Genomic DNA, 17,932 nt, shown 5'->3' on the forward strand with positions numbered 1-17,932 from the left:
GGCACAAAAAACCCGCCCCCACATAGAAACTTGTTGATTAACTTTCAGATTTGTGACGTTTAAAGATATTTTGAATGTACACGACCGCTTTATTAGGTACACGAGTGATGTTTCTGTCATGATGTTCCACCATGACAGAAACTGGCCATTATTTAATTTTTTTACAATATTCACAGATTTTTAAACTTTTTTTTTTCAAGCACATGTAGCCTAAAATGCCATGTCCCTAGCCGTCTATGTTTAACTTCAATTACCAATATAAGTTATATATAAAAATAAACAAATAAAAAAATATAATATTCTACACCACCAACATCTAGTGAGCAGCAGCTATCTTGTTGATGCCCGAGGTTAAAGGGATATATCCAGCCTGCTTTGATTTGATTGGATGAAAGAAATGATTCAAATAACTCATTACAGTCACAGTATGCAACATGCAACACATCAAACCTTGAAGTAGATGGGCAAAAAGACCCCACCGGCTGCCACATGTGACAGCTCAGAACAGGAACTAAGCCTGTCCACTGAGCAGTCTGGAGGTCACAGTGGAAACACCCACAGTGTACTTTTTGACTATGCTGAGGAGTTGAGCTTGTCTGTAGATTAACTATACAAGGATTATTTTTTAAACATGTTCAATGGATCACAGAAATATTGCAACACTGTCATTTAACTGTTAATAATTACACATCAAATGGAACTCCGTGAAATTTAGACAGCACGGCCTCACGAAACTGGAGGAACATCTGGGCTTCAAACACCGTGTCTTTCATGTTGTTGGCTGATGTTTGCTACACACAGCTGAACAAAAAACACATAAAATTCAGTGTTGTTGAAAGGTTTTATGAAAACAGGGATTTTAAAACCTTTTTTTTTCTTTACAGCTTTCTACAGGTTGTGTCAGCTCTCCAGTTTGACCAGTTTAAGAAGCGTTTTAGCTTCTTCCTCATTACACACTCTTTCCTCCCTTTACACCTCATTGCAAACAGACATTGAGGTGTGTGTTAGGTGGTCTGTGCTGTATGTGCGATAGTAACTCACTGTTCTCTGAGTGTGTTTTGGCTTCCTTCCATCAAAGGCTGATCATATTTTCAGCAGTGATGTGAGATTGGATCTAATTTCTCTGCTGAATTCTAAAATATTTGAACAATATTGTAAGCAAAAATAAAATTAAACATTTAAGCCTGACCTCTATCAGTTATTCAGAATTTACCAGACATGTTATGTCAGTTTGGCTTAGATGGATTTAATTGATCTCTGATTATGTCACACACCCCAGCAGGTCACCACAGAAGCTCGACACGCAGGTTTCATATTAGTACATTAGAAAACACACACAACACTTATTACTATATACAGTAGTGACCTAAGCCATCATTAGGTCATTAGTGTAAAAAGATGCATAAAAATGGAGGCTGGTCTCCTATCCTGAGGAGGTGAGGAGATCAGACTCCTGCTGATCTCCTCTCTGCACAATCACACAGAATGCCCTGCACCATATAACCTGCAGCTGTAATGGATGCTTTCCAAAAAATAGAGGCTTTTTAAAAATAAATGAGACTGATGAGAATGCCCAGACTTCTTCAAGCTGATAGAAAGGTAACTCAATAACTACTCATTACATCCAAGCATCCTGCACCGCAAACCTTGAAGCAGATGGGCTTGTGCAGCACAAGACCACACCAGGTGTCACTCCTGTCAGCTGAGAACAGGAAACTGATTTGATGCTATCCTTTCAATATTCCAGCATTTTACTGGCAAGGCATACCTAAAAAGAAAAAAAAGATGACAGAAAAAACAAAACAATGGACGACTTCTTGCACAGCAGAGGAGTAGGGGAAGTTGCTGACACATCTCCGGGAGTGTATGTGTGAGAAAAGGGACACAAAAGACACATTGAAGGCAACAGTGGCATGACATTCGTGACTGCAGGCTGAGTAAGCTGAAATCTATTGTGGTTCTTGTTCATACTGAGACATAGCAGGCTGTTAGTGGGGAATCAATGTAAATAGTTATTTAAAGCACATGAAACTCCCTGTGGACTCTGCTGTGACCGAGATAAATATCTCTTCTGCTCAGTTTCAGATATGATATGATCAAATATGATCTTTTGACAGTTCCAAAGACATTTGTGCGCTCATGTAAATCAAATCAGTGTGTGAAACTCTGGAAATCGCGGAAGTGATGTGAAGTGGACGTAAACGCTAACTGGACTTTTCCTCCAGGCTGAGGTTGTCGTGATTCGCACTTTCAAGACGTATAATTGAAGAGAACGTACGATAATCATTGTCACCACCACCACCAACGCTCAACGTCCCTGTTGCTCATTAATTTTATATTTGTAAAGTTTTAAATACAGTCACAGTTTGTTTGGTTTTTCCTGGAGACCACGGGTAAATCCAGGTGTAGCCTCTAATACTTCACCAAAACACTGAGACCCTAAACCCTCTCTCAGGAATCTGAACCCTTTATTTTAATGATAAAAAAAGAAAGTGGACTTTAAAAAGTGCTGTACCTAAACCTAGATTAACCAGGTGAAAATAAATGAGAACACGCAAGTACAGCGTGTGCGTGTTTGTGTTTGTGCGTGAAGCAGTAATAAATGACACCAAGATAACAATTAAATGTCTTTTACTTTGGAGAACCATGGATAGTATTACTTGCAAATTAATGCGCATCATACGTGGGAAAGACATCCAACAACAAACCACTTCTTTATTGAACAGCAGAAGAAAAGGAGAAGTTGTGAAGGATACACTTTTGCTAATCATTGTTATACAAGCCAGCAAACATCAAGAGCGACTTTCATTGTTCTTTTTGTTAAATCTTATGGCTCCTGTGTTGTTTGATTGTAAGCCTCATTGCCTGGGGAATCATTTTATTGGGTCACCTTACTGAATTTGGTGACCCTGCTTTGGCTTATAAAGCTGCCAAATAAAATAAATTTCTTCCACCTCATTACTCCGCTTATAACATAATTAACCCCACTCAGCTGTCCTCACCAGCAGATCACATAACTGTCTCATATTTACTCAGATGGGAACATTAACTGGTTCCTCAAGCCTTGGTCAACAGACAGGAGAGAACCTTCCAGTCTTGCCTACCTCATGGTTACACAGACAAGTTAGCTTTATTTGCTCCCCTCAGTTTTTAATGAAGTACTAAACTGTCCCCATTTTTAGACGCATATTAGCTTCAGTTTGAAATGTTTGTACTTAATTATACTGTTAGTTGTTTTTTATGATTCACAGCTGATTTAGCTAGATAAATGCAAAGGGTTGTGTCAGGAACCCAGGAAGAAAGTCTTTATGCAGATCGGGATAATTCCACAACAGAGTGGCCAAAACTCGGATTGAGGTTAATGATCCGGTGTGGTGAACCCCTTAAACTGTTGTGCAGGTAATGTGATTGATTTGATTGTTTCTTAGCAAAACGTTATCAATGGTGGGGACTGATTCTACTTAGAGAAGATTATTTTTGGAGTTGATCCAGGAAGTTGTGGAAAGGTTCTTTACTATTCTGAAATAGGGGAAAATTGGACATTTCACACCATATTATGACAAATATATCAAAATGAAATTTGGAGAAGTTAGCTTGAAAATAATGCTACTTACAGGTGCCCTTTCTGACCCCAAAGCAAGCCCCAAGGAATTAGTGTCTTCTCCAAGAAATCACATACTCACTCAGATCCAGATGTGGATCCTACTGGATCCAAACACTCAGAACATGCATGTAATTATCATCTTTATCTGTGGTACGCAGTCTGGGACTGCTACGTTTGTATTATTTTTGTCAATCAACGCCTACTTCACTTACTCTTTGATTTTTACAGTCCAGGTTTAATGCAATTTTTCCAGGAGATTCACTGTACACTTAGAGCCCATACAGTCAAAATAGATGACAGACCAGAAGTGAAAGTGATCACACCTTTTATAAACGAGAGAAATGTTCCTGGGCAATAAGAGGGCCAAATAAAGAGCTATTAACCCAAAATTCTGGCTATCGTCTTTATTCCAACTATTTTCTAAAAGACTGAGTTCACCTTGTGACTTTAACTTATGAACAGAAAAAGCTGTAGCATTTTTTTTTTTTTTAACTTTTATTCTGTGCTTCATGGAAATATTTGAAATTCATTGACTACAAACCAGGCTTCCCTGTAAGAGGGATCTTCAGTGAAGCCCAGGTTTGTAAAGAGCCTGTAGGACACAGCGTTCTCCTCTTCTATGAAGCTGTAAACTGGGTAGCCCAGTGCATGATTCCTCTTGGCCAAGCTGCTGACCAGGATTTTGGCATAGCCTTTCCCTCTGTGCTCTGGCAGCGTGTAAAGCATTCCTATAGCGCCTGATGCATAGGTCAGAATCCAGGATACAGGCTTTCCTTCAGCATCCAGCACGCAGCAGGAGGGGAAGTTTGCAATCATGTTGCGGATCAGCCCAACGGCCACATCGACCTTTCCAAACTTCCACGTTTGGCTCACCAAGCCAATGTGCGATTCATCAAGAGAGCTTACTGAGATCCCTGAACTGACATGGAACAGAGCAAAGCTTGTATTATTATCAGGACGTAAAAGTTATGATTAAATATTTGTATGTGTAAATAATACCTGTCAACAGGAGGAAGCCTGCTCACATCTTCCAATGTCATCAAGTAACATTTTGCCACTCTTTTACAGGGTACACCCTTTGCTGATGCCACTGCTTTGAATATCTCAGTGTGGGAAACACTGGTTCCTTTAACACAAGTAATCAAAACCTTAAATGTGTGAACCTGTTTTTGTCTTAAAACATGATTTATTAAAGATTAACTTGCTCCCAACATGGGAAGTGCAAAGTTTAACCATAGATGTGTCCCAACTTTTTTTGTTTTGCAGTGCCATATCTTTCTATCACTAAATGACATACCATAACACTTTGAACACAATGAAAGACAATACCATTTTGAAAGATATAATTCCACTTTGAAGGTAGAAGTACATAAACACCAGGCATTAGGATGACTTTTCATTGGCTGGTCTAATTATTTCATTGAAAATCACTTGCAGTAATAGACTTCAGTGACCATATGCAGGGCTGCAGTGTGGGAGCCAGCGAATAAACAGTTTGAACTGATTCAGTAACAATGCAAACAATAAGAGAGCTTGTTGCCATTACCAACACAAAAGTACTTGCTCCAGTCAATAACAGATGACTTGCTGAGGATTTCTTCTAGAACAGCAGCATCAGTTGCAAAAAGCAGTGCATCTTTGAAGAGGTCACTCTTCTGGAAGAAAAATAGACACGTGATCTGTATTGGCATTTAAACAATGTATTGTGTGCACGCAAGCCCCCCCTGCACAGACAGTACCTGTTCACCGTGTGGTTTGCACATAATGACGCGGAACTGTGGCCACCTGTCCACTAAAACCCGTACAGGGTCGGATCTGACTCTGTTTCTGATCACCAGGAAACCGTAAACCTTAAATTAATTCAGTAGTTGGTTATTTGCAGTACATTCAGCTCCTTGTAGAAATAAAAATATAACAGATTTAACCGAGCATACCTGCTGCGACATGGGTAAATATTTCTTCAGCTCGTTTTCCGCTGTTTTTAACTGATCTTCGGACAACTCAAAAGCCATTTTTCTCCACTCAGGAAAAAATGAAGCGTACAGTTCGGTAAGTGATCGGAAGTCGGGGGTCTACACGACGACGGAAACGTTAGCTGGGATTGTTTCTAAACGCTGAGGTTGTGATTCACACTTTCGAGGCTTAAAGTTGAAGAGGAGGCACAAAAACACCGCCCCCACGAATAGCTCACATAGTAAATGATGTTGATTAACTTTCAGATTTGTGAAGTTTAGAGATTTGGTGCCACCATGTAAGTCCCCATGACAGAAACTGTCCATCATTTGTTTTTTCAATTTGACAATAATAATTACAGATTTTAAAAACTTTTTTAAAGCAAATATAGCCTAAAATGCCATGTCCATAGCTATCTAGTTTTTTCTTGAGTTACCAATATAAGTTATATATTAAAATTAATATATGGATAAATAAAATAAATAAATATAATATTCTATACAATTTTTAAATGTTTAAAAGTATTTTAAATCTGTCGTGTTGCTGAATTGCCTGAGCCCCCCCTCCTAATTCCTTTCGATTTGTTCCCCTCGTTGGTCATCTAGTCATACAACTTACAGCGAGTTTTTTTGTTTTTTGGAGATAAAAATCATCTACCAGAACAAACTTGTGTGTCGTTGTTTCATCAAAACAAAAATTTCATGTTTTACAATATTTCACAAATGCATTAAAGGAAACATGTCCACACTGTTACCCATATTTACCGTATAAAAACAGTATAAACTGATATTTTTTTTGTAATTTTGATCATTTGGTTGATAAACATGTTAAAACATTTTTTTTTTTTGGTCTTCATGTGCTCGAAAAAAGAAAACATCCAGTGAGCAGCAGCTCTCTTGTTGATGCCCAAGGTTAAAGGGGAATGTCCAGAATGCTTTAATTTGATTGGAAGACAAAATGATTCAAATAACTCATTACAGTCACAGTATGCAACATGCAACACATCAAACCTTGAAGTAGATGGGCAAAAAGACCCCACCGGCTGCCACATGTGACAGCTCAGAACAGGAACTAGGCCTGTCCTCTGAGCAGTCTGGAGGTCACAGTGGAAACACCCACAGTGTACTTTTTGACTATGCTGAGGAGTTGAGCTTGTCTGTAGATTAACTATACAAGGATTAATTTTTAAACATGTTCAGTGGATCACAGAAATATTGCAACACTGTCATTTAACTGTTAATAATTACACGTCAAATGGAACTCCGTGAAATTTAGACAGCACGGCCTCACGAAACTGGAGGAACATCTGGGCTTCAAACACCGTGTCTTTCATGTTGTTGGCTGATGTTTGCTACACACAGCTGAACTAAAAACACATAAAATTCAGTGTTGTTGAAAGGTTTTATGAAAACAGGGATTTTAAAACCTTTTTTTTTTCTTTACAGCTTTCTACAGGTTGTGTCAGCTCTCCAGTTTGACCAGTTTAGGAAGCTAAAGTTTTAGCTTCTTCCTCATTACACACTCTTTCCTCCCTTTACACCTCATTGCAAACAGACATTGAGGTGTGTGTTAGGTGGTCTGTGCTGTATGTGCGATAGTAACTCACTGTTCTCTGAGTGTGTTTTGGCTTCCTTCCATCAAAGGCTGATCATATTTTCAGCAGTGATGTGAGATTGGATCTAATTTCTCTGCTGAATTCTAAAATATTTGAACAATATTGTAAGCAAAAATAAAATTAAACATTTAAGCCTGACCTCTATCAGTTATTCAGAATTTACCAGACATGTTATGTCATTTTAGCTTAGATGGATTTAATTGATCTCTGATTATGTCACACACCCCAGCAGGTCACCACAGAAGCTCGACACGCAGGTTTCATATTAGTACATTACAAAAACAAAAGACAAACAACACTTTATTTTTATAGAAATAAATACAGTGTAGGCTATAGCCGTCATTAGGTCATTAGTGTAAAAAGATGCATACAAATGGAGGCTCGTCTCCTATCCTGAGGAGGTGAGGAGATCAGACTTCTACCCAGGGGTCTCGAACACCAGTCCTTGAGGGCCGGTGTCCTGAAACTTTTCCATGTGTCCCTGTTGCAACACACCTGAATAAAATTTGTAGATCATTAGCAAGAGTATAGAACTTGACTGAATGCTGAAGTGGCAACCCCTTATCCTACTCAAGTAAATTTAAATAAATGTAAGTGTTTGGAAAAATGTACTTCTAAAATTACTTTTATTGCACTGTGTTCATTCACTCACAAGCTGCTGTAGCATGCATTCAAGTTCTATAGATTCTCGCTAATGACCTACTAATTGTACTCAGGTGTGTTGCAGCAGGGACGAATGGAAATGTTTCAGGACAGTGGCCTTCTAGGACTGGAGTTTGAGACCCCTGCTCCTGCTGGTCTCCTCTCTGCACAATCACACAGATTGTCCTGCCCAATATAACCTGCAGCTGTCGCTGTTGAGGCATTTTGAACAGAAGTTCAATAACGGTGATGCTTTCCAAAAAATAGAGGCTTTTTTAAAATAAATGAGACAGATGAGAATGGCCAGACTTCTTCAAGCTGATAGGAAGGTAACTCAATAACTACTGATTACTTCCAAGCGTCCTGCACCCCGAACCTTGAAGCAGATGGGCTTGTGCAGCAGAAGACCACACCAGGTGTCACTCCTGTCAGCTGGGAACATTTCTGCTTTCTTCTGGAGACCAAAGGAAAATCCTGGTATAAAATGTAATACTGCTCACGCAATACAATAAGTGGAAGAATGTCTGAAACACTTTCTGAGCAATGTGAAACTTATATTTTGAATTATTAAAACAGAAAATGGGACGTTAAACAATGGGTGTGCTGACAATTTTACAGCAATTCAAGTAAGAAAGAGAACATATTTCTGTGAGGTATGAATAAATTACAGCAAGATATGAAAAAATAGCTCATATGAAGGAACAGGCAACCACAACAATGGACAACTTCTTGCACAGCAGAGGGATAGGGGAAGTTGCTGACACATCTCCGGGAGTGTATGTGTGAGAAAAGGGACACAAAAGACACATTGAAGGCAACAGTGGCATGACATTCGTGACTGCAGGCTGAGTAAGCTGAAATCTATTGTGGTTCTTGTTCATACTGAGACATTGCAGCCTTTTAGTGGGGAATCAATTAGCTGTATCAGACTGTTTTGTTAATCCGTACAATAGTGGTCTACAATCAGTTTTTAAAATCGTTTATCTCTTTTATTTAATCTTTTGGCTCCTGTGGTGTTTGATTGTAAGCACTCAGTACCAGGGGAAAACATATTATTGGGTTACCTTATTGACATTGCTTTGGCCTACACAGCTGAATCCTGCCCTCTTTAACAGCCAAATAAAATAGTTTCTTCTCATTAGTCTTCCAATAACATAATTAACCTCACTCGCCTGTCCTCGCCGAGAGATCACATAACTACCTCATATTACTTATTTATTCTTCCCCTCAGCTGTGGACTCTCCACTCTCTACAGACACCCCAGTCTCTCTGATATAAGTGAGAATGGTGTGAGAATATGAGAAAAATAAATTAATTTTATTTTGTAGCACAACCCACTATAGTCCTTGTGCCAGTCTCATGTCTGGATAAATGAGTAGGACTGTGTCAGGGACCCAGGAAAAGTTTTGGCCAAGTCTTTATGCAGCTCAGAATAATTCCATACCAGATTGGTCAAAGCTGGGATGGAGGCAAATCATCCGCTTTGGTGATCCCTTAAATGGAGCAGCCAAAAGAAGAATAGGAAGATACTGGCTCAGAGTGTGAATCATTGGAGCTCAGTTTAATTTAGATATAACTTTTAAATTCTGTCCTATAATTTTATCTTTTTTTTCTTTTTATGTTATGGCTGTTGGGAGTTGGCCCAACTTAGAAGTGATGGAGTTGATCCATATCCAGGAATTCTCGGAGGGATTTTTTTGACATTGTGAAAGGGAACATCTCTGGGCATTTCATACTATATTTCCATAGATCATATTCTGATCTAGATCCTATCAATTTTATAGGGATAATAAATAATAAATGTTAACAATTATGTTTTTATTTGTGTTTCATTCATTTTATTATATTTTTACACATTTATGAACCTGATAAAAATGAGTACAGTTGTTTCATGAAGCTAATCCAAAAAATTGAACTCCAACCATGCAGCCCTGTAAGAAGGATCCTCAATGAAGCCCATGTTTTTAAAGAGCTTGTAGGACAGCACATTGTCCTCTTCTATGTAGCAGAACACCGGGTAACCCTCAGCATGGAGTTTCTTGGCCAAAGTGCTGATCATGATTTTGGCGTATACTTTCCCTCTGTGCTCTGGCAGCGTATACAACATTCCCAGAGCACAGTAATCACATACGAGTATCCAGGACACGGGCTGACCCTGGCTGTCTGTGATGCAGCATGATGGGAAGTTACTGATTAGGTTTTCAATCTTCCTGTAACCCTTCTCGTCTCCTCCGAACTTCCAGGTTTTATTCACCAAGTCAACGTGGGAAAGATTAAGAGACGAAATCCTCGACTCAAGCTCACTTAAAAAAAAAAAGAAAAGAAAAGAAAAGTTGTTGAGAAGCAATATAATTTACATTGCTCTGAAGCATATTTCATGTGACATATGCACAGACATATGCTTTTCAGATTATACCTGTTAATCGCTGGCATGTGCAGATAGTTGGTGTCTTGCAAATACAGAAGGTGTACTAAAATATCAGTTTTGTATTTTACTCTTCTGTCACAAGACACTTGTTTGAGGACTGGTGCATGGGAAACATCAAGTCCTGTTGGACAAAAATAATTTACATTGAATACTTTGTTTGTTGTTCCTTCCTTGCAAGAGGTTAAACAGTAATTTGTAAAAACAGCAAAACAACATAAAAAGGTGTAACTATCATTAGGAAAATCACCATATGACCATTAAATAATGCTGATCCAGTGCTATCAATGAAGCTGTTGTAACTTACACTTCTTTAGTAATAATGGATCACACTGTACAAAGTGTGTTGTGTCTATAAAACTGTGTAAATAGGAACAGCTGTCAAATGTAGTGACGTAAAAGCCACCATATTTATTTCGTGCTTATTTTCTGCAGTGATCTGAGCTCACCTCCTATCATGAAATAAGTGCTCCAATCAACTGCATTCTCGTCTGTCAGCATTTTCCTCAAACTCTGTTCATCCGTGCTGTAGTATGTCACTTTTTTCATGAAAATCGAGGCACGCTTGTTCTGTGAAATTAACAAAAGCTGTCACCATCATGCGACATGGAAAGATTTCAGTCTTGAAAAGCTATCCACAGTTTTCCGACGGGATTTAAACACACCTCGGGGTCCGGTCTGCAGATGATAACTTTAAAATCAGGCCACGCATCGACCACAACTTCCAGTGTAGTCGGTTTGTTCCTGTTGATTCCGTACAGGAAACCGTACACCTGAAAGCACGAAACACCTTTAAGCGCTGCTGAGGCTGTAAAGCACAAAGACACGCGGTTTATGTCGCAGATACCTTATAACTCTTCGGTAAGTGTTTGAGCAGAACTCCTTCAGCGACCTGCAGCTCGTCTCTGCTCAGGACCTTCATGTTTGGATAGTTGCACAGTTTTCTGACACTTTAACCTTTTCAGGTTAAACTGCGATGGCAATGATGACAATCAATGAAATGTAAATAGTTATTTACAGCACATGAAACTCCCTGTGGACTCTGCTGTGACCGAGATATCTCTTCTGCTCGTTTTCAGCTGTTTTAAATATGATCTTTCGACAGTTCCAAAGACATTTGCGCGTCTTTGTAAATCAAAGACAGAGTGTGTGAAACTCTGGAAATCGCGGAAGTGATGTGAAGGGGACGTAAACGCTAACTGGACTTTTCCTCCAGGCTGAGGTTGCAGAGATTCGCACTTTCTAGACGTAAAATTGAAGAGAACGTACGATAATCATTGTCACCACCTCCACCAACGCTCTACGTTGCTCATAATTTTTATATTTGTTAAGTTTTAAATACAGACACAGTTTGTTTTGTGTTAAGCAGTAATAAATGACATCAAGATTTCAATTAAATGTCTTTCACTTTGGAGAACCATGGATAGTATTAATTGCACTGGTGTTTAGAATTAACGCTCGTGGGAAAGACATCCAACAACAGACCACTTCTTTATTGCACAGCAGAAGAAAAGGAGAAGTTGTGAAGGACACACTTTTGCTAATCATTGTTATACAAGAGAGCAAACATCAAGAGCGACTTTCATTGTTCTTTTTGTTAAATCTTCTGGCTCCTGTGTTGTTTGATTGTAAGCCTCATTGCCTGGGGAATCATTTTATTGGGTCACCTTACTGAATTTGGTGACCCTGCTTTGGCTTATAAAGCTGCCAAATAAAATAAATTTCTTCCACCTTATTTCTCCGCTTATAACATAATTAACCCCGCTCAGCTGTCCTCACCAGCAGATCACATAACTGTCTCATATTTACTCAGATGGGAACATTAACTGGTTCCTCAAGCCTTGGTCAACAGACAGGAGAGAACCTTCCAGTCTTGCCTACCTCATGGTTACACAGACAAGTTAGCTTTATTTGCTCCCCTCAGTTTTTAATGAAGTACTAAACTGTCCCCATTTTTAGAAGCATATTAGCTTCAGTTTGAAATGTTTGTACTTAATTATACTGTTAGTTGTTTTTTATGATTCACAGCTGATTTAGCTAGATAAATGCAAAGGGTTGTGTCAGGAACCCAGGAAGAAAGTCTTTATGCAGATCGGGATAATTCCACAACAGAGTGGCCAAAACTCGGATTGAGGTTAATGATCCGGTGTGGTGACCCCCTTAAAGAAAGCACCTTAATGAACAATACGAAGCTACTGAGTACAAATCAGTGCAGCTCTGTTTTATTTAAACTTCTCCTTTAAATGCTTTAATGTTATCAAAAGTTTACATCATTGTCTCTGTTGTGCAGGTAATGTGATTGATTTGATTGTTTCTAGGCAAAAAGTTATCAAAAGTGGGGATTGAGCCTATTTAGATAAGATTACTTTTGGAGTTGATCCAGGAAGTTGTGGAAAGGTTCTTTACTATTCTGAAATAGGGGAAAAGTGGACATTTCACACCATATTTTGACAAATATATCAAAATAAAATTCAGAGAAGTTGGCTTGAACCAAAAGCAAGCCCCAAGGAAACAGTGTCTTCTCCAAGAAACAGACCAGAAGTGATCACACTTTTATAAATAAGAGGGTTGCATTCATTTGAATACTATTTTTATAAATGAAGAAGGCGCAACGTGATACAAATGTTGGACGTACATATAAAAGATGTTGACTCTAATCTGAAAAATTGAACTCCAACCATGCAGCCCTGTAAGAAGGATCCTCAATGAAGCCCATGTTTTTAAAGAGCTTGTAGGACAGCACATTGTCCTCTTCTATGTAGCAGAACACCGGGTAACCCTCAGCATGGAGTTTCTTGGCCAAAGTGCTGATCATGATTTTGGCGTATCCTTTCCCTCTGTGCTCTGGCAGCGTATACAACATTCCCAGAGCACAGTAATCATACACAAGTATCCAGGACACGGGCTGACCCTGGCTGTCTGTGATGCAGCATGATGGGAAGTTACTGATTAGGTTTTCAATGGTCCTGTAACCCTTCTCGTCTCCTCCGAACTTCCAGGTTTTATTCACCAAGTCAACGTGGGAAAGGTTTAGAGACGAAATCCTCGACTCAAGCTCACTGTAGAACGAAAAACCAAAGTTGTTGAGAAGCAATATAATTTACATTGCTCTGAAGCATATTTACAGTCATAGTGAAAAAATGTACAGTCTCCTTAAAGTCTAATATTTTATATATAACTACATAATAAACATCATTTGGTCTTGATTAGAGCTTAAAATAAGGTAAATACAACCACAGATCAACAAAACATAAGATAATACACTGTGTCGTTGTTTATTGAACAAATACCGAGCCAAAATGCAGAAGCAGTATGTGAAAAACTAACTATACTATTACTATTGAACCTGATCTCGCTGCAAAACATGTAATAAACATGCCGGTCCACCGTGTCCATTTGTCGCTTTGCCTCTCCAAGCCATGAAATGTACATGCATGTAGAAGTTACAGTAAGTTGCAGTAATCTGCAGTAAGTGTTTAAAAAGAGAGTACTAACACATTTACATCATGTAAATACATACTAGCCGACTACCTTAATAGTTTCTGACGATTAATGACCCTGCAATGTACTTAATACATTTCAAATTTTGGAAGGGCTAAGTGTGAAATGACCACAGTGGACTGGCGTGTTTTTGCCTTCATACTGGGTTTTACTATTTCCACTGAATGAGGAAGGTAAGCAGCAGTCAGATGTTGATAATCAAAGTATCAGAAGAAAGTGTGTAAACCTCTATAAAAGCAGAAGCTTGAGCAGTTTGCTGGTAAGGTGCCAAGTAGGAATAATATTAAAGAGGCAATTATTAAAACCCATTAGTCTGGGAAGCCAAAGGACTGGGGCACCTTGCAGTCTTTGAGTAGACCACTGTATATTCCTCTGTATATTAAAGCATTGTAGTGTTACATGTGGCGACATCTGGCTGACAGCTAAAGACTGGCCTAAAATGGGTCATCCAACATGATAATGATCCCAAGCACAGCAATAAATCTACCACAGAATGACTGAAAAGAACAGATGGAACAAAGTCCAGACCTCAACCTGACTGAAATGCTGTGGCAGAACCTTATTACACAGCTTCTGTTTTATGGCTTAGTTTCTGTTAGGTCATGACAGTGTAATATGTTGTGTGACCTAATTTTAAGACTTGCTAAAGACAGCCATTAAAAAAAATGCCGATATGTATAACCTTACAACTGACACAGGATGGTCTTTTTTAACGTGTTTTTAAAATCATAACTTATACACAGATATAACTTAAAGTGCATCTTAATTATCAAATTATACCTGTCAACCACTGGCATGTGGAGATGGTTGGCGTCTGGCAAATACAGAAGATGCACCAAAGTATAGACTTTGTGGTTCACTCTTCTGTCAGAAGACACTTGTTTAAGCATTGGTGCATGGGAAACATCAAGCCCTGTCGAATGGAAAGTATTCACATGAATTTCTTTCTCTTCTTTTTCCTCGCAAGAGGTTATCCAAGCAGTTTTGTATTTAATTCAGGAAAAATGTCCACATAAATATTAAACTTTTTATTAGAATATTGTACAAAGTGTGTGCTCTGTCTATAAAACTGTGTAAATAGTAACAGCTGTCAAATGTAGTGACGTAAAAGCCACCATATTTATTTCGTGCTTATTTTCTGCAGTGATCTGAGCTCACCTCCTATCATGAAATAAGTGCTCCAATCAACTGCATTCTCGTCTGTCAGCATTTTCCTCAAACTCTGTTCATCCGTGCTGTAGTATGTCACTTTTTTCATGAAAATCGAGGCACGCTTGTTCTGTGAAATAAACAAAAGCTGTCACCATCATGCGACATGGAAAGATTTCAGTCTTGAAAAGCTATCCACAGTTTTCCGACGGGATTTAAACACACCTCGGGGTCCGGTCTGCAGATGATAACTTTAAAATCAGGCCACGCATCGACCACAACTTCCAGTGTAGTCGGTTTGTTCCTGTTGATTCCGTACAGGAAACCGTACACCTGAAAGCACGAAACACCTTTAAGCGCTGCTGAGGCTGTAAAGCACAAAGACACGCGGTTTATGTCGCAGATACCTTATAACTCTTCGGTAAGTGTTTGAGCAGAACTCCTTCAGCGACCTGCAGCTCGTCTCTGCTCAGGACCTTCATGTTTGGATAGTTGCACAGTTTTCTGACACTTTAACCTTTTCAGGTTAAACTGCGATGGCAATGATGACAATCAATGAAATGTAAATAGTTATTTACAGCACATGAAACTCCCTGTGGACTCTGCTGTGACCGAGATATCTCTTCTGCTCGTTTTCAGCTGTTTTAAATATGATCTTTCGACAGTTCCAAAGACATTTGCGCGTCTTTGTAAATCAAAGACAGAGTGTGTGAAACTCTGGAAATCGCGGAAGTGATGTGAAGGGGACGTAAACGCTAACTGGACTTTTCCTCCAGGCTGAGGTTGCAGAGATTCGCACTTTCTAGACGTAAAATTGAAGAGAACGTACGATAATCATTGTCACCACCTCCACCAACGCTCTACGTTGCTCATAATTTTTATATTTGTTAAGTTTTAAATACAGACACAGTTTGTTTTGTGTTAAGCAGTAATAAATGACATCAAGATTTCAATTAAATGTCTTTCACTTTGGAGAACCATGGATAGTATTAATTGCACTGGTGTTTAGAATTAACGCTCGTGGGAAAGACATCCAACAACAGACCACTTCTTTATTGAACAGCAGAAGAAAAGGAGAAGTTGTGAAGGACACACTTTTGCTAATCATTGTTATACAAGCCAGCAAACATCAAGAGCGACTTTCATTGTTCTTTTTGTTAAATCTTCTGGCTCCTGTGTTGTTTGATTGTAAGCCTCATTGCCTGGGGAATCATTTTATTGGGTCACCTTACTGAATTTGGTGACCCTGCTTTGGCTTATAAAGCTGCCAAATAAAATAAATTTCTTCCAGCTCATTTCTCCGCTTATAACATAATTAACCCCGCTCAGCTGTCCTCACCAGCAGATCACATAACTGTCTCATATTTACTCAGATGGGAACATTAACTGGTTCCTCAAGCCTTGGTCAACAGACAGGAGAGAACCTTCCAGTCTTGCCTACCTCATGGTTACACAGACAAGTTAGCTTTATTTGCTCCCCTCAGTTTTTAATGAAGTACTAAACTGTCCCCATTTTTAGAAGCATATTAGCTTCAGTTTGAAATGTTTGTACTTAATTATACTGTTAGTTGTTTTTTATGATTCACAGCTGATTTAGCTAGATAAATGCAAAGGGTTGTGTCAGGAACCCAGGAAGAAAGTCTTTATGCAGATCGGGATAATTCCACAACAGAGTGGCCAAAACTCGGATTGAGGTTAATGATCCGGTGTGGTGACCCCCTTAAAGAAAGCACCTTAATGAACAATACGAAGCTACTGAGTACAAATCAGTGCAGCTCTGTTTTATTTAAACTTCTCCTTTAAATGCTTTAATGTTATCAAAAGTTTACATCATTGTCTCTGTTGTGCAGGTAATGTGATTGATTTGATTGTTTCTAGGCAAAAAGTTATCATGAAATTCAGGTCACGCTTGTTCTGTGAAATAAACAAAAGCTGTCACAATCACGTGACAAGCGAAAGATTTCCGTCTTGAAAAGCTATCCACAGTTTTCTGACGGGATTTAAACACACCTCGGGGTCCGGTCTGCAGATGATAACTTTGAAATCAGGCCACGTATCGACCACAACTTCTAGTGTAGTCGGTTTGTTCCTGTTGATTCCGTACAGGAAACCGTACACCTGAAAGCACGAAACACTTTTAAGCGCTGCTGAGGCTGTAAAGCACAAAGACACGCGGTTTATGTCGCAGATACCTTATAACTCTTCGGTAAGTGTTTGAGCAGAACTCCTTCAGCGACCTGCAGCTCGTCTCTGTTCAGGACCTTCATGTTTGGATACCGGAGTTTTCTTACTAATGTACTTTAAACAACCTGCTGTTTTAAAACATCCCAATCCACCAAAATGGAGAAACCTTTATAAATTATTAACAGTTTAGGCAAAGTCCGTAGGGTTACGATATGACCGCATTGCTCCGGTTTGAACTTGTGAAATAAACGTAGCAGGCCACTTCCTGTCATAAAAAATAACTTTAACTTTAACTCTAACGTTAATTCACCGCCAGAAGTTTTTTAAAAAAAAATGTTTGTTTTATCTGTTAGCGTGTTTATGGAGTGTTCAGGAAAAATATGAAATCTAAAATATATTTTTCCAGCTCAACAACTTAAAAGTGGGACAAAGACTGTGCTTGCGTGGGACAATGTGACGTAGATGAGTGCTGACAGGTGGTGTGAATTTTGTGTTTGGAGTTTAGCACTCGAAATACAAATGCACATCTCAGCTCTCCCTCTGTAGTTGAATAAGCCTAAAGTGAGTTTTCTTTTCTTCACTGAGTTCAACCACTTACAAGCAGTCTTTATTTGTTGTAGTTCCATCATATTCTGCACAGCTTATCTTATTGGTCACTTTTAATGGTTTAATTTTGACCTGCACTTGACCTGTGATCTGAACCCTCAGATTAAAGAGACTTTCAACAGGCTTCTGGATTGACTTTAACTGAGATTAATCAAAATGTAAGATAGTGTCTCAGAATGCAGGGCAGGTGGGAAAAGGGTTAAACATGCAGTGTAGTCCTACATAAAGTGGGAACCCTGGTCACCCAAAGTCC

At 39.0% G+C, this 17,932-nt stretch overlaps 3 protein-coding genes across 5 annotated transcripts; all 3 read right to left on the minus strand.

The window, feature by feature from the left end:
* Positions 1-4,110: 4,110 nt before the first annotated feature.
* On the minus strand, positions 4,111-5,724 carry LOC146620170 (glycine N-acyltransferase-like). 2 transcript variants are annotated; one of them, XM_085369430.1, is made up of 5 exons: positions 5,539-5,724; positions 5,344-5,454; positions 5,151-5,256; positions 4,604-4,730; positions 4,111-4,523 (listed from the first exon to the last, which is right to left on the minus strand). In XM_085369430.1, the coding sequence occupies exons 1-5, from the start codon at positions 5,614-5,616 to the stop codon at positions 4,112-4,114; spliced, it is 834 nt and encodes a 277-aa protein (XP_085225556.1). In that variant the 5' UTR covers positions 5,617-5,724; the 3' UTR covers position 4,111. The 2 variants fall into 2 exon arrangements, with proteins under 2 accessions (XP_085225556.1, XP_085225555.1); XM_085369429.1 differs by having other exon boundaries at positions 5,151-5,259.
* A 3,987-nt stretch (positions 5,725-9,711) lies between these two features.
* Positions 9,712-11,589, minus strand: LOC146620171 (glycine N-acyltransferase-like protein 3). Its single transcript, XM_085368813.1, has 5 exons — positions 11,087-11,589; positions 10,905-11,012; positions 10,689-10,809; positions 10,231-10,363; positions 9,712-10,117 (listed from the first exon to the last, which is right to left on the minus strand). Exons 1-5 carry the CDS (start codon positions 11,159-11,161, stop codon positions 9,712-9,714), a joined length of 843 nt encoding a protein of 280 aa, XP_085224939.1. The 5' UTR covers positions 11,162-11,589.
* Positions 11,590-12,705: 1,116 nt separating this feature from the next.
* LOC146620172 (glycine N-acyltransferase-like protein 3) lies at positions 12,706-17,227 on the minus strand. 2 transcript variants are annotated; one of them, XM_085368811.1, is made up of 6 exons: positions 17,082-17,227; positions 16,900-17,007; positions 15,115-15,222; positions 14,899-15,019; positions 14,521-14,653; positions 12,706-13,298 (listed from the first exon to the last, which is right to left on the minus strand). In XM_085368811.1, exons 1-6 carry the CDS (start codon positions 17,154-17,156, stop codon positions 12,893-12,895), a joined length of 951 nt encoding a protein of 316 aa, XP_085224937.1. In that variant the 5' UTR covers positions 17,157-17,227; the 3' UTR covers positions 12,706-12,892. The 2 variants fall into 2 exon arrangements, with proteins under 2 accessions (XP_085224937.1, XP_085224938.1); XM_085368812.1 differs by lacking the exons at positions 16,900-17,007; positions 17,082-17,227 and adding an exon at positions 15,297-15,799.
* Positions 17,228-17,932: the final 705 nt, after the last annotated feature.

The sequence above is a fragment of the Diplotaxodon limnothrissa genome, linkage group LG13, assembly GCF_057381915.1.
Source record: "Diplotaxodon limnothrissa isolate DT_005_m linkage group LG13, D_limnothrissa_male_GT1.1, whole genome shotgun sequence".
Lineage (NCBI taxonomy): Eukaryota > Metazoa > Chordata > Actinopteri > Cichliformes > Cichlidae > Diplotaxodon > Diplotaxodon limnothrissa.

Excerpts from the sequence above, each read along its gene's own strand:
- LOC146620170 (XM_085369429.1), bottom strand. The coding sequence starts at position 5,616 with ATGGCTTTTGAGTTGTCCGAAGATCAGTTAAAAACAGCGGAAAACGAG. Across the intron at positions 5,260-5,343 it reads GCAAACCACACGGTGAACAG|AAGAGTGACCTCTTCAAAGA; the intron begins GTACTGTCTGTG and ends TTTTTCTTCCAG. Across the intron at positions 4,731-5,150 it reads GAGCAAGTACTTTTGTGTTG|GAACCAGTGTTTCCCACACT; the intron begins GTAATGGCAACA and ends CTTGTGTTAAAG.
- LOC146620171 (XM_085368813.1), bottom strand. The coding sequence starts at position 11,161 with ATGAAGGTCCTGAGCAGAGACGAGCTGCAGGTCGCTGAAGGAGTTCTG. Across the intron at positions 10,810-10,904 it reads TCTGCAGACCGGACCCCGAG|AACAAGCGTGCCTCGATTTT; the intron begins GTGTGTTTAAAT and ends TTAATTTCACAG. Across the intron at positions 10,364-10,688 it reads CACTTATTTCATGATAGGAG|GACTTGATGTTTCCCATGCA; the intron begins GTGAGCTCAGAT and ends TTTGTCCAACAG.
- LOC146620172 (XM_085368811.1), bottom strand. The coding sequence starts at position 17,156 with ATGAAGGTCCTGAACAGAGACGAGCTGCAGGTCGCTGAAGGAGTTCTG. Across the intron at positions 17,008-17,081 it reads ACTTACCGAAGAGTTATAAG|GTGTACGGTTTCCTGTACGG; the intron begins GTATCTGCGACA and ends TCGTGCTTTCAG. Across the intron at positions 15,223-16,899 it reads TCTGCAGACCGGACCCCGAG|GTGTACGGTTTCCTGTACGG; the intron begins GTGTGTTTAAAT and ends TCGTGCTTTCAG.